Here is a 27,591-nt window from a genome sequence, read left to right on the forward strand (position 1 = left end):
TTGCGATTTAACTTTTAAAGGAACAGTTCACATTTCAGAGGCGCCATCTGGTTTTATTGTATGTTGTTACAATTATATTATAATGGTTATGGGCTATGGTTACAAATTAGTTAAAGTATAAGTTTTTATCTAAAGTACAAGCACACCGTATGATATAGGCTTTGTTATGGTCAGGGTAATTAAATAAATACATGTTTCTTTCGATAAAGAAGATTGTTTAAATTCCAGTAAACTGGGACAAAAAGGACTTGTAAAACTTTTTCTTTTCCTGTTCAACCTTGCGCATTGTGCGCTGCTAGTTTTTTTTTTCTTCTGTATGAAAGGATGCGGTTAAAATTGCAAAGACATTAAATTACAGTGCCCTCCCATGATGAAATGTAGTCAGACGCGAAGAACGGAAAGTTGTTTTTGTGAAAGGCGGCACTGAGAACGATAACACTAGTTCTCTGCAGACATATCTTTTTAAGCAATGGCCTGTACATTGTTCATTCTTTTGCTAATACTTGACTCGACTCTGCAAGCTCCAACGCGTTGTCAGAATGAAAATACAGGAACGTCACCCACCAACGCTACCAGAAGACACAGACCTAACATCGTGATTGTTATGACTGATTCTTTTGTAAGTACCGTAATGCTCGAGTTTCAGTAATGCTCAGTAAACTAATCCGGAATTACACACGGGTAACATGTTTACTAGAAAACAGGACTGAAGAAGGATACAATTGTCAGTAAAGCTTTTCTGAGGTACAAAAAACCAGACCGCCAAACAAAAGGGGGGTTTAAAAGTTTAAACCGTCTTTAGAAATCATATATTCATCCAATAGGAAACGCTGATAATAATATTACGACTATAGTATTAACAACCCATTAATTTTGTGTGTCTGTTGCAGCAATAGTGTATCCTGATTTATCTAACTTGTGTTCAATTTATGGCGCTGGCATTTAGTGTCCTGGGATGGCATACTGAGGGACACCTTCAAAACCGAGACAATCCTGGGAAAACAGGGACAGTTCAAAACCCTACTACTAAATGGAAACAAAACAAAAACCTGAATGTTCCTGTACTTCTTAATTTAATGCGAATTGTACTCCTTGTAAAGGGAATTGTTTTATGTTTACCCTACAGAGAATTGTGTTTTTTTAAAAATGTATCATAACTATAGCTGATATGAAATGGTGTCCTGCTGTTGTCCTTACAGGATGGCAGGCTGACATTTGGCCCTGGGAACCTAACTGTGCAGCTCCCCTTTACTAACTACATGAGAGAACATGGGGCTGTCTTTCTCAACTCTTACACTAACTCCCCTATCTGCTGCCCTTCAAGAGCAGGTAAACCAAACCACTATATCAACCTGACAGGCCTGCTGGGTTGGGTAATGGTGTTGTTCCATTTTAAACACTTGTGGAATGTTTCCCCACAGGCCACCTGAAAGGGACCAGGCCAGTTGACATCACTGGGGTTGATCATAATTCCAGGGTTAACAGAAATAAGAACACCGTTTAATAGACAAGAACCACAAATGTTAGATGAACACGGAGTATTGCTGATTTAAGGAAAACACACATCTGGTGTTAAACATCTATTAAAAAATAGCAAGAAACTACTCCAAATTAGCATTGTCCTTCCAGTAAGGTACTTTCTTCTTGCTGGTTTTATACCTTTACAATTAGTATCCCCCATTGTTGAAAAAGTATGTCACACCAATTGTCAGAAAACTTCCTCTGGACCTTCTTTAGTTCAAATTAGCTGCTCAAGTTAGTAAATGTGTTGTAATCACAGGTATTTGTCTGTACTCGGCTCTCTCCCTGTATATTATTTAATAATGTTGCTACTACAGTAGCTTGTCCAATTGCCATGGCACTTGCTTAGGCCTTTCTTTAGAGCAAATCTGGGGGTGCATCGGTCTGTCCAACCGTCTGAAGGTTACGCTTACATTTTTAAATATATCTAAACCACAGTTTATGCAATGGTGATGAAACTTGAAAAGAACATTATTCAGCTGTTCTTAAGAGTGTCAGAAGTTTTTAGGGTACCTGCCTATAAGTCAAACTTACTATTTACTGCTGTGGCTGTAGATCATATTGATCAGCTTTTTTATCATACTGATGACTACTTCTGAGTTTACAGCCACGGTGAGGGATGAAAGTCAGTGACATGCATGTTTTATTGCTCTACTACAATTCCTTATTGCCTTTGCATTTAATTTAAAAAACTCCTCTATTGGTGATTATGGGAGGGTAGTGTTGCGGTCAAGGCTGGCCAGCGACAGGACTAGCAAACACAGAGGTGGAAGACTGCAGTTCAGTATGGCTGCATTATTAAATAACAAAAACAAACAACAGATTAAAACAAATAAAAAACCCACACACAAGCAGAGCTCTCACAGAGCAGCGGCAGGGAGCACCAGCTGCGGCTCCCAGTCCAGTCCCTAAACTAACCAACCTAGAACAAAGGAGCTGGCTCTGCTTTTAAACCATGTTTTTTTCTGTTAATTCCTTTTTCTTTTAGGAAAGGAAAAAAAAAGCATGGCAGGTTGTATTTATTCAGTCTTTTAATATATACCCTTCACTGTGCATCTATCAAATGAATCATGCACTGTACTCTATTTATTCAGTACAATGTTAATGTAGCTGGATTCTTCAAGTGCAGCAGTGCAAGCAAACATGAACAGTGTGAGAGTACACAGGGCCCTTTGAGTGTTTTGGTTTATATTATTTTTCAACAAGTGTACTTTTGCATAAATTAAATGCAAACTCTTTTGTTTCCAGATCAAAGGCATTGCTTCTAGACAGTCAGCATTACTAGCTGCATGCAATAAAGAGTTGAACTTCTTATCACTCCATACATTCACTGCATTTCAAATGGTACTGGTACTGTCTGTCAATCTCCGGCACATACATTCACTGCATTTCAAATGGTACTGGTACTGTCTGTCAATCTCCGGCACATACATTCACTGCATTTCAAATGGTACTGGTACTGTCTGTCAATCTCCGGCACATACATTCACTGCATTTCAAATGGTACTGGTACTGTCTGTCAATCTCCGGCACATACATTCACTGCATTTCAAATGGTACTGGTACTGTCTGTCAATCTCTGGCACATACATTCACTGCATTTCAAATGGTACTGGTACTGTCTGTCAATCTACGACACATTCACTGCATTTCAAATGGTACTGGTACTGTCTGTCAATCTCTGGCACATACATTCACTGCATTTCAAATGGTACTGGTACTGTCTGTCAATCTACAACACATACATTCACTGCATTTCAAATGGTACTTGTACTGTCTGTCAATCTACAACACATACATTCACTGCATTTCAAATGGTACTGGTACTGTCAATCTCCGGCACATACATTCACTGCATTTCAAATGATACTGGTACTGTCTGTCAATCTCTGGCACATACATTCACTGCATTTCAAATGGTACTTGTACTGTCTGTCAATCTACAACACATACATTCACTGCATTTCAAATGGTACTGGTACTGTCTGTCAATCTACGACACATTCACTGTATTTCAAATGGTACTGGTACTGTCTGTCAGCACATCTCCGGCACATATATTTAAACTTTTTTTTTTTTTTTTTAACAAGGTTGCTGAAGACATTTAAAATACTGTATGCAACAGTGTGTTAATGATAACCTGCCTAAGACAAGAACAACTAAGGAAACATAGAATTTGTAAAGTCACTTTTTTTTTTTTTTTTTTTTTTACCCCTAGTGGAAAAATACAAAAAATGGGAAGGCATTTAAGACTGGAGAATTCACCCAATTTGCCACCTAGCCCCCCATAACTTTCTACTGTAGTCTCTTAGCAATTGTTGGCTCATTCAAACCCGTTACATGTTATCTGTAGCAAGGTTGGTGTCGATTCTCCTTATTTCAGCTCCAATTCCATTTCCAATTCATTTTTAAAATAAATTTCTAATTCCGATTCCCATTCCTTTTTAATCCATTCCAGTTCCGATTCCCATTCCTTTTTAATGCATTCTAATTCAATTTTAAAAAGGAGTTGGAAATGGAACCTACCCTGGTCTGTAGCAACTTGATGGGCATGTTACAAAGTTGCTAAAATTGTACATACATATGTTACACTTTACAGTTTTGCATATGCTGTATGCTTGTCCAATTGTCACAAAACTTGCTTAGGATGTTCTTCAGGATAGCTGATTCCAGGCATGTAACACTAGGTTGAATAAAGCTCTAACAATAAAAAAAATACATGAGTTTTTATTGTACCTTTTTTTCCCAGCCATGTGGAGCGGTAAATTTGTTCATTTAACAGAGTCTTGGAACAATTACAAATGCCTGGATGAGAACTATACAACATGGATGGACCTTCTGCAGAGGGATGGTTATTACACACAGAAATTAGGAAAGGTGGACTATAAATCAGGGGACCACTCGCTCAGGTAGGAAAAACACCAGCCAGCATTGTACTGTTTGGAGCAGTAATGTAAGCATTTTCAGTTGTATTACACATGTGGGATATAGTATATGTATATGTAAGCAATAAAACACGAGAAGCCATGGGTACTGGTACATTCCACATGCTGCCCTTTTGAAGACCAATACGAGCCTCAACTTTTAAACTTAATTTTTTTTTAATTATGTAATTAAAAAACTGCTATTTAATGGGAGTCTTATTCCAAACACTGTTTATTTTAAACCCTTTACTAACCCAATGGGATAAAACTTCCCATCACACATACTCTCCTGCAATCTGTTATATACCTTGTTCAGTCTACCTAAATAAATGCTCCATCAACACGCATTGAAAACACGTGGTTGTTCTTCACTCACAATCACATGCTTAACATGTGTTTGTCACGCATCATTGAGATTGTTTGAATAGCAGGGGTAATCAATGCAGAGTCTACAGTTTCTTTGAAATATTGAAAAGCCCTTTCTCGTTGTAACTCAGTAATCGTGTGGAAGCCTGGACCAGGGATGTGGATTTTCTGCTGCGGCAGGAGGGCCGACCTGTGGCTAACCTGACGGGCGACGCGTCCACGGTGAAAGTGATGGAGGAGGATTGGAACGAGACAGACAGCGCCGCCCGGTGGATACGGAGCGCCGCTGCAACGCTCTCCCAGCCCTTTGCTCTCTATCTGGGTCTGAACCTCCCGCATCCTTACCCAACACCAGCCATGGGGGAAAACAAAGGAGCTTCAACTTTCCAAACATCTCCCTACTGGCTTAAAAAGGTAACGATGCAGCACTTCCCTTAGAATCTGTAACTGCTCTGCTTTCATTGTGTGGTGTGGGCTGATATATTTAAGATTCGCTACGTGATTCACTTTCATTAGCACAATAAAAGGACACAGTTTTAATAAAAAAAAAAAAGCAGGTGGCCTCAGACACATTTGGAGACACTGTCTGAAGTGAAATTGAGTTTTTAACTAACCTTTAATATTGTGGCATACAATGTATTAGTGAAGTCTGTACATTTCGTGATTCGGCATGACATTTCCTAGAAGCTTTTTTGTCATTTAATTGATCCACTTTATTTATGAATTTTAAATGGTTTTCATTTAAGATAAAACCTCTAAGTGGCTCTCAAAAGTATTCACCCCCCTTGGACTTTTCCATATTTTATTGTGTTACAACATGGAATCAAAATTGATTTAATTAGGAGTTTTTGCCACTGATCAACACAAAAAAGTCCATAATGTCAAAGTGAAAAATAAAATCTACAAATTCTTCTAAATTAATTGCAACTACAAAACAGAAAATAATTGATTGCATAAGTATTCAATATTTGGTAGAGGCACCTTTGCAACAATTACAGCCATGAGTCTATTTGGAGTCTCTACCAGCTTTGCACATCTTTGCACATCAATTTTTGCCCATTCTTCTTTGCAAAATTGCTCAAGCTCCATCAAGTTGGATGGGGACTTTTGGTGAACAACAATTTTCAACTCTTTCCACATATTCTCAATTGGATTGCGGTCACTGGGCCACTCCAGGACTCCAGGACCTTTTTGTTTTTAAGCCACTCCAGTGTGGCTTTGGCTGTATGTTTGGGGTCATTGTCCTGCTGGAAGATGAATCTTCTCCCAAGTCCCAGGTCTCTTGCAGACTTCAGCAGTTTTTCCTTCAGGATTTCTCTGTACTTTGCTGCATCCATTTTGCCCTCTATCTTCACAAGCTTTCTAGGCCCTGACGCAGAGGAAGCATCCCCATAGCATGATGCTGCCACCACCATGCTTCACGGTAGGGATGGTGTTCTCAGGATGATGTGCGGTGTTAGGCTTGCGCCAAACATAGCGCTTAGCGTTGAGGCCAAAAAGCTCTATTTTGGTCTCATCAGACCATAGAATCTTCTTCCACTTGGTCTCAGAGTCTCCCACATGCCTTCTGGCAAACTCTAGCCGAGATTTGATGTGAGTTTTTTTCAACAATGGCTTTCTTTTTGCCACTCTCCCATAAAGGCCAGTTTTGTGAAGCACCTGGGCTATTGTTGCCGTATGCACAGTGTCTCCCAGCTCAGCCGTGGAAGACTGTAACTCCTTTAGAGTTGCCATAGGCCTCTTGGTGGCCTCCCTGACCAGTGCCCTTCTCGCCTGGATACTCAGTTTTTGAGGACGGCCTGTTCTAGACAGATTCACAGTTGTGCCATATTCTCTCCATTTCTTAATAATGGACTTTACTGTGCTCCGGGGGATATTCAGTGCCTTGGAAATGTTCTTATATTCTACCCCTGATTGGTCCTTTTGAAGAACCTTATTCCGGATTTGCTTTGAATGTTCCTTCGTCTTCATGATGTAGTTTTTGTTAGGAAATGTACTAACCAACTGTGGGACCTCCCAGAGACAGGTGTATTTAACCTGAAATCATGTGAAACACCTTAATTGCACACAGGTGGACTTCATTCAACTAATTATGTGACTTTTAAAGACAACTGGTTGCACCAGAGCTTATTTAGGTATGTCATAGCAAAGGGGGTGAATACTTATGCAATCAATTATTTTCTGTTTTATATTTGTAATTAATTTAGAACAATTTGTAGATTTTATTTTTCACTTTGACATTATGGACTTTTTTGTGTTGATCAGTGGCAAAAACTCCTAATTAAATCCATTGTGATTCCATGTTGTAACACAATAAAATGTTGAAAAGTCCTAGGGGGGTGAATACTTTTGAGAGCTGCTGTATATTGGTGCTCTGTTGAGGAGAAGCAAAAAAAAAGAAGAACTTTTAAAAAGCAAACATCAGTAGTTTAGCAGAAAGGTTACGAGATAAAGTGACTCATCAAACGTGTTTGTATTCTGAATAAGGAGCTGGTGATAAAACAAAAAGCATTTAATTACAAGTCCTTAAACAAGACCAGTAGCGAAAGCCATTCATTGATTGCACTGTTGATAATTACAGGTATCTCGCCAACTCATTACTGTTCCTAAATGGTTGCCACTCAAAGAGATGCATCAAGTGGACTATTACTCCACCTACACCAAGAACTGTAGCTGGCATTTCACACAGGAGGAGATCAAAGACATCAGGGCCTTTTATTATGCAATGTGTGCAGAGGCGGATGCAATGCTTGGTAAGTAAGTCAATTGTATTGTTGCAAATTTTTTTTTTTTTTTTTAACCATGACACTAACACCTTATTTGCTTATCTAATGACACCTAGGTCTGATCATTAAACCATTCATTGTACTTTCATAAAAGCTCATAATCTGTACTTACTGTTGATTTAGAGTACATACATACATTATGAAAGCAACAAGTGATTTACAGCAAGACCAGGAATAGTGCCCATTTTTCCATACTTACTAAATACCCTGGTATCTCTAAGTAGACAATCATCTCCTCTAAAAATATGCTAAACATTTTAATGAGCAAGACATCTCACAAGTAGAATGGTACCTCGAAATGTTCTCCTTTTTCTAGGAAAGCAGTAGAACTGGGGATGAAGACTAGAAAATTGTCTCCTCTAAAAATATGTAAGAGATTTTAATGAACAGTCTGTCTCACAAGTGCTGTGGTACCCCAAATATGATCCACTTCCTACCAATGCAGAATGGCAGATTGTTCTACAGTGAGCTGGGTTTCCCACTCCCAGACTAGTGTATGCCATGGCACAATACTGATCGCTCTAATTGTGAATGTAAAGCCCTGACAGGGGGTGTATGTTCCTGAAATGCTTGTTTTGTATGTACAGCTGTGGCACGGAGTATGTGCTTATAAGCGTTAGTCACATGAGGCTGTTTTCTGTCATGATTTCTTTTTTTTTTTATATCTTCGATTTCAAAGCCCTGATTTTGATTCTGTGTCCTGCAATGTGTAATAACTGTGACAATTGATGTGCAAATTTCTCCCTACAGCTTTGGTGCGCCCTGTAATCTGCATCTTCGAGTACCCTTGACATTTTTAAATCACAAACTTGTGATTCATAACGCATGACGTGGGTTTACAAAACCAAGCAAACAGAGAAACTGTCTGAGCTTTAGAGGTACACAGAGATATGTCTCAATTGCTGTCTCACAGGAATTATAACCTTTATAAATGTGTTTTTTTTTAAACACAGCTGCTACAGATTTCTGATTTCCTGTACAAATAAAATATATGTTATCACTGCACCACAGTGCTTTCTCTTAGGTTATATTAACAATTTAATTGTAGGTGTTTTTTAAAAATGCTTCAACAAAGATTTTACACAAACATTCTTTTTGCATCGCAGTCAATGGGGTTAAGAAAAAAAAAATACAATTACAATACTTCACCACCAGGGGGCACTCGGGTTGCCAACTGTCCGGTTTTTGACCGGACATCCAGTTTTAAGGGAATTTGTACAGTGTCCGGTCAGGACCACTGACCGGACAGCAAAAGTACGGTTCTTGCGAATCTTTGTTACTCACTGTTTGTTGCCGTTTGTGTATTTTGCTTCTTACTGCGCTACTAGCTAATCAGAGCCCGCTACGTCCTTGTTTCTCTGTCGACATTCCTCTCTCAATGCGCCACTGAGCAAACATGTTTTTTTATTGGTCTGTTAAGTTTGAGAACTACACTAAAAGATATTCTGCTTTATTCTGCATTTCACTCCTTGGGATTTCGTCTCTTTTTTCACACTTTACTGATTGCAAATCCTTGTAATCATTTCTAGCAGGCAGTGTGTGTGGTAGTGAGGGGGGGAGGTTTGAAAAAATACAAAGTTGGCAACCCTAAGGGGCATGTGTTCCATTAGAGTTCCAATTTCGTCTTTCTCCATCCCCTCCTCTGCCAAATGGTCTCCATGATGGAAGCAGGGAACTGCTGCCTTTTGACCTTGTCCTGTACATGCTTCTCCCCCATGCCTGCCTCCTTCGCACCTTGCTTGTTGAATTTAGAACTCATTGTTGAATTTAGATTTACTAGTCTTTAAGGGATTATAGCTAATGAACTGTTTCCATTCATTTTAACAGACCCACACTTCAGTTAACTCGTGTTTGAAACAAATGCCATAGCAAGCAGGTATTGTCATTTAAAAAAAGAGACTCTCTGATACGCACTAGGTGTTTTTACATAATCAATGGCTAAAGATCTGAATCACTTGTTAACCTTGACTAATTAAGCTAATAATTGGTTCAATTGAGTAACTGATAGATTGGTTGAAATGAAAACCAGCAGCCACAGTAGCTCTCCTGGACCAGTGTTGGAGACCCCTGGTCTACATGAATGCATGTGGACAGATTTCTTTAACATGGTATGTTATCTGTCCCTAAAAATAGAACAGTGTCCTATAAGTTTGTGTCTCACCTTTTTGGTATTTCATTGCTTTAACGTTTGGTCATAGCATGTATGTCCACCACAAATTAAATAAATAACACATATACTGAATAAAAACTCATTGACCCTAAACTTCCTGCAACAAATGTCCATGGGAAGTCTAGATGTATTATAATGTGTATTAACATGACCAATCTCCAGAACCAGAAATCATTTTTATTAACCCTTTATCACACTACCATCGCTGGTACCCTAGCGGCAGCTACTCATTGTATTGTATAAATAAAAAAAATTTTCATGTCTCTTTTTTTCTAGGGGAAATTCTATCGGCTCTTCGTGACGACAAAGTTCTCGGCGACACGTTTGTCATTTTTACGTCGGACCACGGAGAGCTCGCCATGGAGCACCGTCAGTTTTACAAGATGAGCATGTATGAAGGAAGCTCCCACGTGCCTTTCCTTCTCATGGGCCCCAAGGTGGAGGCAAAGCAGCAGATTGCACATCTCATCTCACTGGTGGATGTGTACCCTACAGTACTTGGTAAGTACTTGTGTAAGCCCACTGCTACAATGTAGAACAGTATTTGTAATGCCAAGGTATAAATACTGTGTTCTGAAATTCATGGAATTAGATCATCTATAGTCTATTCAAAATGTACTGCAGTGCATTTCTATTGGCTCACGCGAAGCCTCCAAACATTTCACAGATGAAAATCTGTACGCTCGTGGTGCATTAAGGGAGCGAGCGGCTCATGGCAGGAGTGGCTCATAGTGCAGTCGTGAGCGAACGAAGCAAGAGAGGCGATTCCAGGGTGCTTTGGTGGCATGCCCCTCTACAGAAATTCTAAAATGTTAACTTCAAAATATCCTGCAACCTACAAAGGGCATTTTTTACATTTACATACCACGGGACATCTGTAGATTTTTCATTATGTCACCCAAAATCTCACTCTCAAATACAATTGCTGAAGAGCCCTCCCTGTTTCCTGAACCCGGCGCTCTGTTGCCCTGTTACCATTTTTTTTTCTAGGGGAAATTCTATCGGCAGCAGTGTGGAGTAGTGGTTAGGGCTCTGGACTCTTGACCGGAGGGTTGTGGGTTCAATCCCCAGTGGGGGACACTGCTGTTGTACCCTTGAGCAAGGTACTTTACCTAGATTGCTCCAGTAAAAACCCAACTGTATAAATGGGTAATTGTATGTAAAAATAATGTGATATCTGTATAATGTGAAATAATGTATAATGTGATATCTTGTAACAATTGTAAGTCGCCCTGGATAAGGGCGTCTGCTAAGAAATAAATAATAATAATAATAATACCATGTGGACGTGGTGCTCGGACACACATGCCTCTAGCTGCAGAAGAACTAACGCAGTCTAAATAAAATGCTTCAGCTGGGGCTTCGCTCTAGTATGATCAGCATAGTCACTGTCAGCCTTGTGGATTCCAGTGCATTCCAGTTCTGCACAATACCCCTGAAATGTAGTTTTAGCAAGTGGTGCGATAAAGAAGAAGTATATAACAATGCAATCCTGTTTATCCAAGCATCTTCTACTTTAATTATCATAACTACTCCTAATAAAAAAAAACCAGAAGTAGACACTGCGAGATTTTAGAACTGCAAGCTATTAAATGCTGTGTCATTTTACACAGCGACACCTTGTGTGGTGTGAGTCCCTAATTTGACTCTTAAACCCTGCTTCTTGTGCAGATATGGCTGGTACCTCTCTCCCCAGCAGGGTAAGTGGGCACTCCCTGTTACCCCTGCTGTCCCTCAAGGATGCGCCCCAGGCAGGCCCGCTCCCCGACTGGGTGCTCAGTGAATACCATGGCTGTGATGTGAACGCCTCCACCTACATGTTGAGACGGGGCCAGTGGAAGTACATTGCCTACGCTGACGGCTCTTCAGCGCCTCCTCAGCTCTTTGGTAAGTCAGCTGGGCTTACTGTTTTGAAAGCTGCACACTACCAGACTCCTAGCAATGGAAGTTTCTGCTCTGATTCACCGTCTCCTCCATAGCTGTAAAACACTCCAGAATGGTACAATTTAGAAATACTCAAAGAAACTCAATAAAAAAAAATAAAATAAAAAAAGGTTTGAATTTATTATGTTTCTTTTAGTGCAGTGCTCCCTGGATATTTGAGAAATTCACCAATTTGGTTCATTCATGTTGACAGTAAATTGTAAGAGCCCTATGTTTTCCTGTCAATATTTTTTAATGTGTGAAGTCAGATAGCAAAGAACAGTAGAACAGTATGTGTGGAAACACATTGCTAAAACCTGGAACATACAGGACATGGTTTGCTGTTGGAAAATACATTCAACAAAGAGCAAAAGACTAATGGTTACAGTAAATAACAAATGAAAGTTAATGCAGGTGTGATTTCTGCCAACATTTCAAAAACTGGAACGCTGTGTACCAAAGGACAAAACATCTATATTTTTAAGTGGCATAAAGGCAATTTAGTTCTGCATGAAAAAAAAACCTTCTTTAAGTAACTTATGAGTTAAAGCTTTGCCGATAGGTGCATATATTTACTTATTTGGATGTATTACATTTTTTAATACATACAATTGTATTACAGTTATATGCATTACATGTTTGCTGTTTATGTAACCATGTTTATTTGTAGAATATACAGATTCAGGTTTATCAATTCTCTTCTCCGTGGATCGTATAAAAGCTACAGCTTTACCAAAAATGGAACCAGTGAACTGACACTTAGCATTGATTTGAGTGCTACTGGGAGGATGTGACATTCAGTCAATGTGTAAAAATATCCCAGGATGTGAAATCTGTGTTTACTAAATATACACCTGGACAAGGATGCAGAGGTGTGTGTGAAGCAAAATAGCCAACGACAAGGGAAGTCGCTGTCCTGTTCATTTTATCCGTATCTAAAGAAAACCGTTATTTTATATCCATTTTTGGTGAAGTGATGTTTGTTAACCGTCTCTGTGTTTCCTCGCCCTGCTCCCAGTGTGGGCAGGGAGCATTGGTGTGACTAAGGTTAGCAGGCATGCCTCCACACCCTCCCACTGGTAACACTCACAAGAATGATTCATCACCAGCTTCAGAATTTATAACCTCATCTGTATTGTATGAAGGCAAATGTTTCAAATTAATGCACACAGTCTCTTCTTATGTCAAAGGTCTGTTGTTTGTTTTCGTGGGAGGGAAATAGTCGTGCAAAACAGTTTTGTCAAGTGTTGAAGACATTGAGAAAGGCTTTTTGTCAAAATGTTTTATTTTAGTACTTCTAAATTTGTCAATTGTATGACAAGACACAGAGTCTGCAGTTTGATCGAGTCTTTAGTTCAGGAAATATGTAGTAGAGACACCCATTTTCAGAATTTAGTACCACTTGAATATGAAATTAAATGGGCACCAAGGACACTGTCAGTCATAATGTCTCTAAAAGTAACCATGTAAGAACGAACCAGCAGTGTAACCGTGTAAGAACGAACCAGCAGTGTAACCGTGTAAGAACGAACCAGCAGTGTAACCGTGTAAGAACGAGCCAGCAGTGTAACCGTGTAAGAACGAACCAGCAGTGTAACCGTGTAAGAACGAGCCAGCAGTGTAACCGTGTAAGAACGAGCCAGCAGTGTAACCGTGTAAGAACGAGCCAGCAGTGTAACCGTGTAAGAACGAGCCAGCAGTGTAACCGTGTAAGAACGAACCAGCAGTGTAACCGTGTAAGAACGAACCAGCTGTGTAACCGTGTAAGATAGAACCAGCTGTGTAACCGTGTAAGAACGAGCCAGCTGTGTAACCGTGTAAGAACGAACCAGCTGTGTAACCGTGTAAGAACGAACCAGCAGTGTAACCGTGTAAGAACGAACCAGCAGTGTAACCGTGTAAGAACGAACCAGCAGTGTAACCGTGTAAGAACGAACCAGCAGTGTAACCGTGTAAGAACGAACCAGCTGTGTAACCGTGTAAGAACGAACCAGCTGTGTAACCGTGTAAGAACGAACCAGCTGTGTAACCGTGTAAGAACGAACCAGCTGTGTAACCGTGTAAGAACGAACCAGCTGTGTAACCGTGTAAGAACGAACCAGCTGTGTAACCGTGTAAGAACGAACCAGCTGTGTAACCGTGTAAGATAGAACCAGCTGTGTAACCGTGTAAGAACGAACCAGCTGTGTAACCGTGTAAGAACGAACCAGCAGTGTAACCGTGTAAGAACGAACCAGCAGTGCTGAAAGGAGAATGATACCTGCTTAGAAGTAATGGGACTTGCTCCCTTTGTAAGCAGGCCAACTGGAGAAGTATAATTACCCAGCAGAAAAGAGAAGTACCTAATTACCATCCACCGCCACTGTTTCTTTGCCCTCAATTACACACAATGATAGGAGCACGGTGTGGGGATTGCAATTAGGTCCAAACACTTCAGTGAAAAAGCAAACTAATGGATGGGTAGAAAATATTATAAACGGATTGGGCTGTGGAGCTTCAGTGCAGAGTACATTAATATGCCAAATGAAACACACAAGTTATGTGATCACAATTTAGTAATATTGTATAATCAACTGACAGGTGCTTGTCATTTTTAAGCCTTTAACATGATAAACATTGGTGCATTGATGGACACTAAGGAGATGTCACCATGTGGTATTGATACAGGGTTGATGTGCACAAGACAATCCCATTGGCACAGCATTGTGATTGCACCTCCTTCCTGACCTAAACACCCCGTGCCTGCCTTATAGTCCTGAACCTCTTCAGTGAATGTGTAAAAGCTGGGGCGGTGCGTCTGCAGGTTCTCTTCTGATTGTATGTGAATGTGTAAAAGCTGGGGCGGTGCGTCTGCAGGTTCTCTTCTGATTGTATGTGAATGTGTAAAAGCTGGGGCGGTGCGTCTGCAGGTTCTCTTCTGATTGTATGTGAATGTGTAAAAGCTGGGGCGGTGCATCTGCAGGTTCTCTTCTGATTGTATGTGAATGTGTAAAAGCTGGGGCGGTGCGTCTGCAGGTTCTCTTCTGATTGTATGTGAATGTGTAAAAGCTGGGGCGGTGCGTCTGCAGGTTCTCTTCTGATTGTATGTGAATGTGTAAAAGCTGGGGCGGTGCGTCTGCAGGTTCTCTTCTGATTGTATGTGAATGTGTAAAAGCTGGGGCGGTGCGTCTGCAGGTTCTCTTCTGATTGTATGTGAATGTGTAAAAGCTGGGGCGGTGCGTCTGCAGGTTCTCTTCTGATTGTATGTGAATGTGTAAAAGCTGGGGCGGTGCGTCTGCAGGTTCTCTTCTGATTGTATGTGAATGTGTAAAAGCTGGGGCGGTGCGTCTGCAGGTTCTCTTCTGTAATATATTTAGGCTGAATATCGTAAAAAAAAAATAATTAAAAAAATAAATTATCGAATCAGATGGTGCTAAGTGTATACTGTGATTTATAAATTAAAATGTGCTTACTGTGTATAGTAGACATAGCTTATCAGCTTGTGTTGCATCCCTTTTATGACGTACTCTATTATTCTACTTAAAAAAAAACACCATAATATATATTTAGGGCTTGAACCTTTCAGTTTTTATTTTCTGCATCCTAATAAAGAGAAAAGTACTAATTAAAGACTGAGTTTAAGATTTTTTTTTCTTTGCTACAAATCAAGGAGGTTTTAAATGATGGACTTGCTATCAGTGTACACTCCATACTGGGTATTTTATGCTGAAAAGACTCTCTGTCAGGACAACTCTGTTAAACAAGTGAATATCAGAAAATCACAATGATAAACTAGGCGACTGCAAGAATGAAATGCAATTAGGATAAGCGATGAGCAATTAACATAATTTATCACATCTGTTTGAAATAAAAATTAAGCGAAACAGAAACAGGCTCAGTCAGGATATGAAGGTAAAAACAAGTGACATTGTTTTGTATTTAGCAGCTTTTTCTGAGTTTAATTAGGAAACAGAATCGGCTCAAAATAAGTTTAAAGGGCATCATATGATCAAAAATAAACCCTGAAAACTTCAAGGCCTATATATATTATAACATAAGTATACCACACATATGTATAACACGTAGACATTTCATACAAGGATCCATTGTGCATGTTAAAACAACACATTAATTAGTGTTTTGCATATTCCTGGGCTGTGATGATTTATAGGAAATATTTGCTGGTGTCAGATTCGCACGTACTCTTTATATATATATATAAAGATGTTTCGGACTCCTGTAAGCGGATCATTCGTGCACTGGGCTTGCAACGTATCCAGATGACTTTTAATAATCAAGAAGCTCACACAGACTCATTCGATTTGAAGTTTTAACGAATCGGGAGTAGTATCAGTACTCCTTCGGTTTATTAAATGCATAAAAATGGATTGAGTAGTTACAGACTACGTTGAATCCCAACTGACAGGAAATCTGGGAGGTCCAGTGCCTTAACAGGTATAGTAGCATTAATACTTCAATACGTTTATGGTTATAACATGTTTTGCCCTTAAGCTATGCATGCATAAAGCTAAAAACGCCCACTGCTAAATTCTAGAACATCTGATATATATATCACTCTCTTAGACTAAAACATAAATTATATACCTTATAGCAGTGCATCAATATAAAAGAGACATACATTCAAAATAGTTCTTACCTCCCAATATATATATGGAAGTGTAGAATATAGTGTAAGGACAGGAACTGTCTTCAAAGGCAAATACTTCTGAATACGACCCAAACAGAAATCAGCTTGATCAGAGACCTTCAGAGCATGGATCACATCAGCTTATAGTTAGCAAGTTGAGTGACACTTGACTAGGATTTTACCCCGGAGTTTTTGCTTTCGCTTTTTACGTCAGAAGTCATAATTAAATCTTAAACATTAATATGCCTTGACAGTTCCTGTCCTTCAAGTGAATAACATTTTCAAAACACCCGGTAACTCCTTCTATAAGATTAATTAGCCATCATCCCCTAGTCCACCTCTCCTGCATCTCCAAAATATGTAAGGTGAACTTTTGAACTGATGTTATTCTTTTTTGGTACCAGGGAGTTCCTGAACACAGCATACATGTGAATACAGTGCAAGTATATGAAGAATACATAGAAAGATTCAGCCATTCAGTGCTTTAAACTAAACTTGACCTCTCTCTGTTTTTACAAAAATCCTGTTCAGGCAAGTTCCGAACCACCTGCTTCTATGTCGAGGTCATTATTATTATTATTATTATTATTATTATTATTATTATTATTATTATTTATTACTTAGCAGACGCCCTTATCCAGGGCGACTTACAATCGTAAGCAAATACATTTCAGAATCACAGTACAAGTAATAATACAATTAAGAGCAAGATAAATACAATGACTTTGGTTCAAGCAAGTACAAGTGTGACAAAATACAATTCAATAATACAGCAGATAACAGTGACAGTGGTAGTTACATCAGGATATGATTAATTACAAAATACTACAGATTAAACACTTGGCAGATTACAGTACTTTGAAGTACAGGATTAAATGCAGTAAAATAGGGGGCAGATAAGAGCAAATAAAGCGCATTTTAAGGAAGGGTGATAGTGTCCCAGGGGAAAAACAGAGGAGTTCTACAGGTGCTGTCTGAAGAGGTGAGTCTTAAGGAGGCGCCGGAATGTGGTCAGGGACTGGGCGGTCCTGACATCTGTAGGAAGGTCATTCCACCACTGTGGAGCAAGGGTGGAGAAGGAGTGGGCTCTGGAGGAGGTAGAGCCAGTCTTCTAGTGCAGGCGGAGCGGAGAGGTCGAGTGGGGGTGTAGGGAGAGATGAGGGTCTGGAGGTAACTGGGTGCAGTCTGGTCAAGGCATCGGTGATCGGTAGCCAGTGGAGTGAGCGGAGTAGTGGAGTTGCGTGGGAGAAGCGAGGCAGAGAGAACACCAGACGGGCGCAGAGTTCTGGATGAGATGGAGCGGACAGGTGGCAGACGCAGGGAGGCCAGCCAGGAGGGAGTTGCAGTAGTCTAGGCGGGAGAGTACCAAGGCCTGGACCAGGAGCTGGGTGGCATAGTTGGTGAGGAAGGGTCGGATTCTTCGGATGTTGCTCAGGAAGAATCGGCAAGTGCGTGCCAGAGTGGAGATGTGCTGGGAATAAGAGAGGCAGGGGTCCAGGGTGACTCCGAGGTTCTTAGCGGAGGAAGAGGGAGAGAGTGTGGTAGATTCCAGAGGAACAGAGATAGAGAGATCAGAGGAGGAGGGAAAGAAAAGGAGGTCAGATTTAGAGAGGTTGAGTTTGAGGTGATGCGAGTGCATCCAGGAGGAAATAGCAGACAGACAGGTAGAGATACGGGAGGAGATGGTGGAGTCAGAGGTGGGGAAGGAGAGGAAAATCTGAGCATCATCAGCATAGAAATGGTATGAGAAACCATAGGATGCGATGAGGGGGCCCAGGGAGCGGGTGTAGAGAGAGAACAGGAGAGGACCCAAGACTGACCCTTGGGGGCCAAGACTGACCCTTGGGGGCCATCCATTATTAAGAGAAGAGTCTTCTGTAAGCATTTTCTCAGACGTGTGGCATAACACGGTCCTATGCTATTGCTCCCCCTCACTGGTTTTTACCAGGTCTTTATTAATGTCTATGATTTAATTAAGCCATATATAGCTCACCACTGACTCCCCTTTCCTGTACCAGGAGGTATTTCTTATTATGTATAAGAGCACTCATTATAGAAACCTTGGATTTCAAACCCCCAAACATTAAAACTTGCATTAGTTGCCAAAAAGTTATTTCCTTCAATTACCCACGCCTAGTACCGTTCCGTTTCAAGCAAAGTCAAGGTTAACAAATTAATTACATTCTCTTTGGCATATCCTACTATATGCTTGACACAGACTGGTACCATTCTGCATTGACTGAAGTTTTTACTTTAAGTTAATTTCTGCACTATATTATCTTATTTTCAAACTTGACAGTTCTTCTGTTAAAATAAAACATTTACACTTAAATTCTGTTTGAATTATTCTAGAATACCTGTGTTTAGCTTAAAGACTACTTTCAGATCAAGCTTACTTCTCTAAGTAAGATACTTGATGCTCGCGTCTGCCTTTCTGCTCAAGCTTATAAGCCTTGGCAACGGTAGCTCAGACAAAGACAAGCTTAGCTCATTTCACAAGTGTTTTTTGGTCAGCATGACCCCAACCTAGTTCCCTTTTTACTCAGACTTACAAAGATCCAATAATTTTTTTTACTGTTATAACAGAATAAACAGGAATATAAAATGTCCTAGCCTAACTATAGGTTAATACAGAGCATATTGTAACTTTTTGTCTGAACAGTGTGATTTAACAATTTGTTTAGTATTTCTGCTGGCTTATATTCTTTAAAACACAGTACAGTTATTACAACATTTTAACACACATGCAGTTTCACAAATGTTCAATGTTGTATCCCAAAGATCAGCCTGCTTCCAGTACCTGGCACAGTCTTGGGTCAGTTTCTGCTCTCAGTGAGTCTGTCAGAGCCACCACAGGTGTGTCTTTAAAAGCCTGATACCTGCAAAAACTTAAATCTTGTTAGTAGGGCTTCCATCTCTACATTCCCATTCCCATCATCAGTGGGAAAACTTCAAATAAAGTAAAGTGTTTCTATCAAAGAGACATCTATCTCTGCCGCATACACCTTCCACTCAAAAAAGGTGATCGCACCTTGTACAAGGGAAGACAGGTTTTAGATGCATTCGTGACACTGGCTACAGCAGTTTAAATGTCTGGTTTGGAAAGATGTGATTGTCCAGGGATCAGGGTGTTTTCCAGCTACAGTAGTTTGTCTTTTTCATGAAAAGTCATTTGATGTCAGTCTGGAGGGCTGCACATGAAAAGATAACCTTCAGCCAGTAGCAAGCTGACGTTGGTTTAGCAGAGGCAGCAAAGGAGCCTTTGAAGGGGACGCTTTGCCTTCTGATGAATTTGGCCCTCGGCTCAGCCGCAGACACAAGAAGACGTAAACTAGCAGCAGCCATCAGGTTAACTGAACACATCTCCTTGATATGTCAATGAAGAATGACTCACAAATAAAAAACAAACAGCCTGCAACAGCTTCCAAAGAACAGTGCTTGAAAAATGGAATTGTTCAGAATATATGCTGATTAACATCAGTAGTCTAAGGCTAACAAAGCTTCATCCAGCGAAGTGATTTGTTTCTGAAAAAAAGAAAACGCTGAGAATCTGCTTTGTTGTGTGGTGTATTCTCTATTGGGTATTGCTGCTTTGTGACCAGTCCGGGTTGTAGGTGGAAACTAGGCCTTACACAAGTGTTCAACCATAACTTGGGTATAACAACGTCATTGCTACTGTAAAGCAAGTATTTTAGTTAGGTGGAGGTGTGCATACCTGCATATGTTACACTTACAAGTAACATTCTTCAGCACAAGTTATAGAGAGTATCAGAATCTAAGAGTAATGAACCTTAACGGGTTACAATATGCACATTACACTTTACCTTTGCTTTTTGTATAGTCTCATTGTAAGAGGGATGCACGATGATGCTCCTAAGATCCTCTTTCATATGTGAAAACTGAGAAATATGTACATTTTTATTACCCAGCTGGTTTATGACATGTGAATAAAAAAAAAAAATCTAACCAGTTTGGACAATGTTTCTCGTACATGCTGTTTTGTAACCATTTAGTATTACAGTAGACTCCCGTTAATCTGTGTTTCAATAATTGGTGTTTCGATAATCCATGCAGTTTAACACAGGACATTATCAAAATGTATTAGTGCAGAAATCATCTGATCTATGCAGAAGTGGATATTTGTATGCTTTAGTAGTGCGGAAATCAGCGTATCTGTGTGGAAGCGGAGGGTCATCATTTAATTCAATTAAACTGAGTACAGTATAGTGCAAGCCAACCCAGCTGTCTTGCTCTGAACAACACTGATTATGTACAGTATATATTTTGACCATTGTTGGGACATTATATTTTATTTGTATTATTGCATTTTTCACGTTTTCAATTAATAATGTATTAAAGTATAATAAAGTATTTCCCAAACAGTAAACTCAATTTCGGCTAATCAGTGTTTTTCACTAATTTGTGCTCAAATCGGTCCCAATATGCACGGATTAATGGGGATCTACTGTACATTAATTGTAGAGTATACATTTTTATAGAACTCCCAGTCCCCTGCCAAACACAAGCGGGCAAGGCACATACATACATGTGCACACGTCTACACGCAGAAAGGCACATACATACATGTGCACACATCTACACTCAGAAAGACACATATGTACATGTGCACTCATGTATACACTCAAAGTTATTCTGGATGGGAAATGTTTGATCCTTCTGTTTTGCAGTTATCTATGCCTTCCATCAGGATGTACCATGTGACAAAGATAAAAACAGATGAACTTCCCTCCAAGTCTATCAACTCAGCTTCACACAACTTCCCAGTAACTTTGCAAAATGCACAGAGAACTGCCTCATCAAATGGATACATTTTTTAGCTGTGTCCCACAAAAATTACTCAATCACCCAGGTTGAAGGTGCGTAGGAAGGGATTCAGGGTAATTGGTATCCCTGCCACTGACGGTGTGAACGCAGCTGGGCTTAATGTGTTGGCTGACAGGATTGCAGGCAGTTCAGAAGATTGAACATATCCCCTTTCTGTCTGTACTGTAGAGCTGCAATATGGCAGCCTCCTTTGCCTTGGTTTTTCAATTTGTCTGATTATATGGACAGCTGCTGTATGAAATGGTTATGTTGTAACATACCACACCTGCTCCCCCTCTCCCCCGTCCATACCACAGCATCACTCATTAGCACATACAGTAGCTAGTTTAATTTTCAGTAATAGTAGTTTCTTTGAGACTGTACAAAGTAGAAATAGAAAAATCCAGCCACGTGTAGCTCTGCTGATTTCTAACAGTGTTGATCTTTTACTTTTTCACAGATCTGTCTGCTGACCAGGAGGAGTTGCACAATGTGGCAGCAAAGCTTCCTTCAATCACAGCAAGCCTGGACAAGCTGCTTCGCTCCGTTGTGAACTACCCTGCGGTGTCCAAGGCTGTGCACCAGTACAACAAGCAACAGTTCATCTCCTGGAAAAGCAGTCTGGGAAACAACTACACAGATGTCATAGCTAACCTTCGATGGCACACGGATTGGCAGAAAGATCCGAAAAACTACGAGAATGCAATTAAGAAATGGCTTCAAGGAGACTTATAGAGCTTTTGGAAATGCTTTATAGCAGCTTGTAGGCAGGACTTTACAAAGGGATGTACTGTAGATGCCCTTAGGGTCATTCATTTGCAAACTTTACAAACTGTACTTCACACAAAACTAAACGAATATTACAGTGTACCTGACCTCTGATGGTACACAGTAAATAAAACATGTGGCTCTTTCTGTCATTACATTTTATTGGAGTTTCACTTCAATATTATGCAGTGGTTGTCATTTTTGTAAGTATTATTTTCAAGCTTTGGTGTCACTTACAACATGGTACAATTACTATAGTAGATTCCTGTTAGTCCCATTCATTCTGGTGGATTCACAACTCAATTATTGTTATTATTTTTTTTTTTATTAAATTGTATTTATATATCGCCAGGGCCGGATTAAAGGAAGTGGGGGCCCTATGCTAACCCATATTTTGGGGGCCCTGTGTATATTATGGTGAATGGTGTTACTGGCATATTGGTTAATCCGGCCCTGCGTTGGGGACAGAGTGTGTGAGCGGAACGGGGAACAGAGCAAGCCAAGTGTATATGGAGTGGGAGAGCGGAGCGGACATTTCTAGCCTGCTCTTTCACAGCACTGAGAACTGAGCACTGTTTTATTTTTCTTAAATACATGTTCGGCCTTGGAGTTTACACAAAAAATTTAAAAAAGAAGGTGATTGGCATTGCACTTTATAATTCACTATGGAGGGAAAAATATATATTCTCCCGATTGTGGCACTGCCATATAAAACATCAGTGTGTCCACCTCTGTCTGCGGTTATTATATAGCCTGTATTGTTTTTATACAGTTCTGCTGTAATGCACCAATACAGCACTGTGAACACGGTTTATATTTTCTGCACTCTTAAGGATAGTTTATACACTAGACTCACTCATATGTGTTTGTGGGTTGCTCTGAGCTCCCTATGAGATATTCTGATACAAACAAGCCCAGCATGAAGCTAATTTGATACGAATCGTATGCAAAGTTTGAAATAGGCGAGTACATCATACACGACATCGTAGGAATCTGTTAATTGCCGATGATATATTCTCAGTTAGCACACTTATTGCACACTGCACTGTACTTCTTATTCTCATAGCACACTTATTGCACACTGCACTGTACTTCTTATTCTCATATAGCACACTTATTGCACACTGCACTGTACTTATTCTCATATAGCACACTTATTGCACACTGCACTGTACTTCTTATTCTCATATAGCACACTTATTGCACACTGCACTGTACTTATTCTCATATAGCACACTTATTACACACTGCACTGTACTTCTTATTCTCATATAGCTCACTTATTGCACACTGCACTATACTTCTTATTTTTTTTCTATTTGCCAAATATAAATACTATTGTGCTTTCATACATTTTAAGAATTCTGAATAGTTTTTCAATAATGGTTATTATATATTTAGCCTTCAGGCTATGCATGCATAAAGCTAAAAACGCCCACTGGTAAATTCTAGAATATTCAATATACAGTATATCACTCTCTTAAGACTAAAACATAATTTCTATACCTTATAGCAATGCATCAACATTAGTTCTTACCTTCCAAAATAAATGGCAGTGTAGAATATAAGGACTGGAAAAATAAGAACTGTCTTCAAAAGGTAGAGACTTCTAAATTTGACCAAACAGCAATCAGTTTTTCAGAGACCGTCAGAGCATGGATCACATCAGCTTGTAGTTAGCAAGTCGAGAGATATCGAATGGGGTCTTGCTTTGGGCTTATATAGGACTTTCCCTCCATTGAAGTCCCAAGTAAATCTAATCATCACTCGGCCTTGACATCTCTTATCTTTAAGTTAGTGATACATTCAAGAAGGACCTGGTCAACTCCTTTTTTAAAACTGATTGGATATAACTTCTTGCCAAAAAATATTGGAACATGATTTCCTCGCTCTCTTTTTCCAACTCCTCCTTTTTCTAAAAAGTCAGGTGGACCAAAGTTCACAGAATCCTTGCTATAATATAATACAAGTATATGTGTATATATGAGAGATGTTTTTAATATGTAACACCAGCTCTATTTGATTATATTAACCTAGGTCAAAATGATATGTCCCTCTTAGCTGCATATTATGTTACCTTTTCAGTGTGTTGTCAATGGGCCAGTTTAACTTCATATACAAATGTGTGTTAACAAAATATGGGACAAAGACTGCCTTTGAATAAGCATACGTGGTCAGTTCAGTTAGTTTCATTTAAATTTAAGCTATAACAAACATGTTAAGTATAATAGCCTTATTTAACTGTGCCATTCTCGTATGCCTGACCTCTCTGTTTCTAAAAGTTGCCTGCTCAAGCACGATTCAGACACCCTGTTTTCTTGCCAAGACTATTGTTTTGATTAATATGAAACACCATTGTAAGCACTTCTCAAAATTCACCGCATGAAGTCAGTTTTCTCCCAAAGAAAGTCGCTACTTATTTGATAAGAACTGATACTGGACACAACTCCCCTAATTTGTGGAATGCTCGCTTCGACTGCCAGGTTTTCTTATCATAGAAAGAACTTGGATTCAAAACTGTGGACTACAAGTAAATCTCACTTTGACTGCCAAAAAGAACCTTCAATATCTAGCACCACTTCGCTTGCAAGCAGATAAGGGCAAGGCTATTTTTCTGTAGGTTTTTTGTGTACTAAAATTATTGAATTCAGTTTACACTTTATTCCAACCTAACAGTTGTTTTTTATTGCAATAAAACCTTTATATAAAGTAAACATGTATATTCTTTAATTTAATGGATATTGTATAAGATTTTTTGTTTAGTTGGAGAAAGACACTGAACTCATTCTTAAATTGATTAAATGAAATGCTCGCTCCTGTTTTTACAGTCTATTTGTATTATAGTAGAGCCTTAACAAGCAAAAACACTTGATAGTTTAAATATAATGTTTCTTATTAGATCAAAATACTTCAAACATATTATTTCTCTTCGGGGAGTTGTGTCACTCTATTATTAAATCAGAATACTTTTTTTTATTTAAAACCTCTATGCTTAGTAACAACACAATCAAATAAAATCAAATAGGTCTTTTTAGTTTCAAATATCGTTCTGTCTAGAAAGGGTTACCCTTTTGTTTTTACTAATTATAGCCTCCGTGTTTAGTTCCCCCAGAGGCCTGCCTGTTTTAAGGTTACAGGCTTCCACGAGTGTATGTGCACTAATGACAAAGGCACATAGACAAGCTTTTTTTCTAACATTAACACTTGTTCAGTTTTCTTTGTTCAAATCATTGTAACCAGTTCATAATTTGCTGCAATATTATTTATGCTGGTTTTATATTCTTTAAAACACAGTACAAGTATTACAATATTCTGACAGTGTCAGTACTGAACTTCTTTTGTATTTAAATGTAATATGTTCTTTGAACAATACTGTTATTTGTATAAGAGTTTAAATTTAAATGATTTTATAACATGTAGTTCTAATTCAGTTACTTCAGTGTAACAGTTGCTCCTAGAAATGGTATTATTTTACTGAATTAAGTCTGACCCCTTTCTCTGTTCAAACAAAATCCAGTTGAAACAGGTGTTGACATTCTAGCCTTTTGCCAATTTTTTGGTGTTGATTAATATGAGACATAAAGTAATGAAAGTAACGAAAGAAACTGGCTACTTTTTCTCATAAAACTGGAATATGTTAACAGCCTGCCAAGTTTGACACCTTCTAGCTGGTGCTTTCATAGACTGCTAATAATATGTTCTGCTGGTTTTACAGATCTATTTGAAAGGAGTATATACAGTATTACTATAATTATTGACAAAGTGTATATCATATTATTTCAATCAATACAGGCCAGTTTAAATCATTCAATCCATGTCTAATAACTCGTTCCCAACAGGATTGGAACTCTGTGCCAGGCTCAGCTCGGACTGGTTCTGCGAACACCACGACAGGCCTGTGCATCCAGTGTTTTACATCAGAGGTGTGGGCAACCAGGGCCTTGACTTGATACCTGCAAAAACTTAAATCTTGTTAGCTGGGTTCCCATCTCTACTTCCCATTTCCATCATTAGTGGGAAGACTTCAAATAAATTAAACTGTTTCTATCAAAGAGTCAGACATCCCAGCCGCATAATCAAAAAAGGTGCTCGCACCTTGTACAAGGGAAGACAGGTTTAGGGTCACTCCATGACAATATAAACTTAGAAAATAACTGAGAATAGAATAGAATCGAGCCCTGTATTGTAACTTTGGTATCGTGGATTACACCATTCAATGGAGCAATTCTGCCAGCTGTAAACTGGGTTGATTTTTTACATCCCTTGTAAGTATCTTATTTGGTGGGTGAGTTTAACAGTTTATTGTCAAGGGGGCTTAGAGACTGCTTGGCTGATGATTGGTTTTCATCCCAGATCAGCAGTACAAAAAAGTATTGCCCCTCTGGTGGCTATTTTGTGGTCTTTGTAAGTCAGTGACAGATTCATCAGTTCCTCTGACACGGTTTGGATTGGAGTTGAAACTGGACATTGGCAGCTTCGCCAGTGGCTCTTCCAACCAGGGTAGCAACACTGAGGTCTTCTGTTTTTCATTCTCTTTAAATTAATACAAGAGCCCTGGGTATAGAAAACCTCTTATCAGGGTTTCCACACACAATACCCTTTTAACCCCAAGGCTGTACTTGTGTATTCACTGCTCGGTTAGTTAGTTTAGCTCCTTGATGCTTTCACAATTGGGGACTAGCCCGATACTGACTAAACACTGATCACGGTATTTCACCGCACATTAAGATTCATTTCTTACTTGTTTAATATCCCATTGTCCACATTCCTATTATATATGATCCTCCATTGTTGTCTCTGCTTTGATGATTATCAGACATGGCCAAAAAAATCAGGAGAGAGATGCAGAAGTATATTCTATTTTATCAGCTTCTGTATTATTATTATTATTATTATTATTATTATTATTATTATTATTATTATTATTATTATTATTATTATCTCTAATGGCTACAGTTATTTTGCAAGAAGGCATGTGAATATTTCACAGCATATAAAAAAGTCTTTTTTGCGTACATTGCCCCCCCCTACCACCCCACCCCACCCCACCCCACCCCACCCCACCCCCACCCCACCCCCACCCATCCCTTCCCCATCCCAGTGCATACTTCAGAATGTATGCATCATCACCATCCATTACTAATAATAATTTTAAAAAATGGTCTAACCTCAGTAAAATGCAGATTAACACCACATCCGTTAACGCACAATATTTTTTTCTCAAACATACTGAATTTCTGAACTCGGATCACTTAGGACACAACAGAAACGTTATTCTGTAGTACTATGTACTGAGCTTCCTGTGATACCAAAACAAAGAAGGGGGTGGAGGTCTACAACAAAAACATTCAAGACTTCTGGACAAACGAAACTGAATTTGGTCTGGCGACACGAAACTCAACGGTCTATTATGCAATGGGCAATATTACAACGTCTGATTCAATAACAACCACCCTGCTGCACGGTGGCTGCATGTTGGAAACATTATTCCTTTCAACCTTAAGCACTTTCGTAGATTATAATAATAATAATAATAATAATAATAATAATAATAATAATAATAATAGACAAAATTCAAAAATCGAAGTATTTTTTGGAAAGTTGGGACGACTTGTTTAGTAAGTACGTATTTTACAACAAAAAAAACGTTTGGTACTGTTAAATTAGATTGTGAGTATGTGA

General features: G+C 39.2%; 1 protein-coding gene across 2 annotated transcripts; it reads left to right on the forward strand.

Moving 5' to 3' along the window:
- Nucleotides 1-15: 15 nt before the first annotated feature.
- Nucleotides 16-24,623, forward strand: LOC117403931 (arylsulfatase K-like). Of its 2 annotated transcripts, XM_058987623.1 has the most exons (8): nt 16-619; nt 1,200-1,329; nt 4,271-4,430; nt 4,943-5,225; nt 7,393-7,564; nt 10,044-10,268; nt 11,439-11,654; nt 21,602-24,623. In XM_058987623.1, exons 1-8 carry the CDS (start codon nt 470-472, stop codon nt 21,874-21,876), a joined length of 1,611 nt encoding a protein of 536 aa, XP_058843606.1. In that variant the 5' UTR covers nt 16-469; the 3' UTR covers nt 21,877-24,623. The 2 variants fall into 2 exon arrangements, with proteins under 2 accessions (XP_058843606.1, XP_058843613.1); XM_058987630.1 differs by lacking the exon at nt 11,439-11,654.
- The last annotated feature ends 2,968 nt before the right edge of the window (nt 24,624-27,591 follow it).

The sequence above is a fragment of the Acipenser ruthenus genome, chromosome 2 (genome assembly GCF_902713425.1).
Source record: "Acipenser ruthenus chromosome 2, fAciRut3.2 maternal haplotype, whole genome shotgun sequence".
Lineage (NCBI taxonomy): Eukaryota > Metazoa > Chordata > Actinopteri > Acipenseriformes > Acipenseridae > Acipenser > Acipenser ruthenus.

What these genes read in the sequence shown, in the direction of transcription:
- LOC117403931 (XM_058987623.1), top strand. Translation starts at nt 470, where the DNA reads ATGGCCTGTACATTGTTCATTCTTTTGCTAATACTTGACTCGACTCTG. An exon ending in CTGCTGCCCTTCAAGAGCAG is followed by an intron (nt 1,330 to 4,270) that starts GTAAACCAAACC and finishes TTTTTTTCCCAG; the next exon opens with CCATGTGGAGCGGTAAATTT. An exon ending in AGCGCCTCCTCAGCTCTTTG is followed by an intron (nt 11,655 to 21,601) that starts GTAAGTCAGCTG and finishes ACTTTTTCACAG; the next exon opens with ATCTGTCTGCTGACCAGGAG.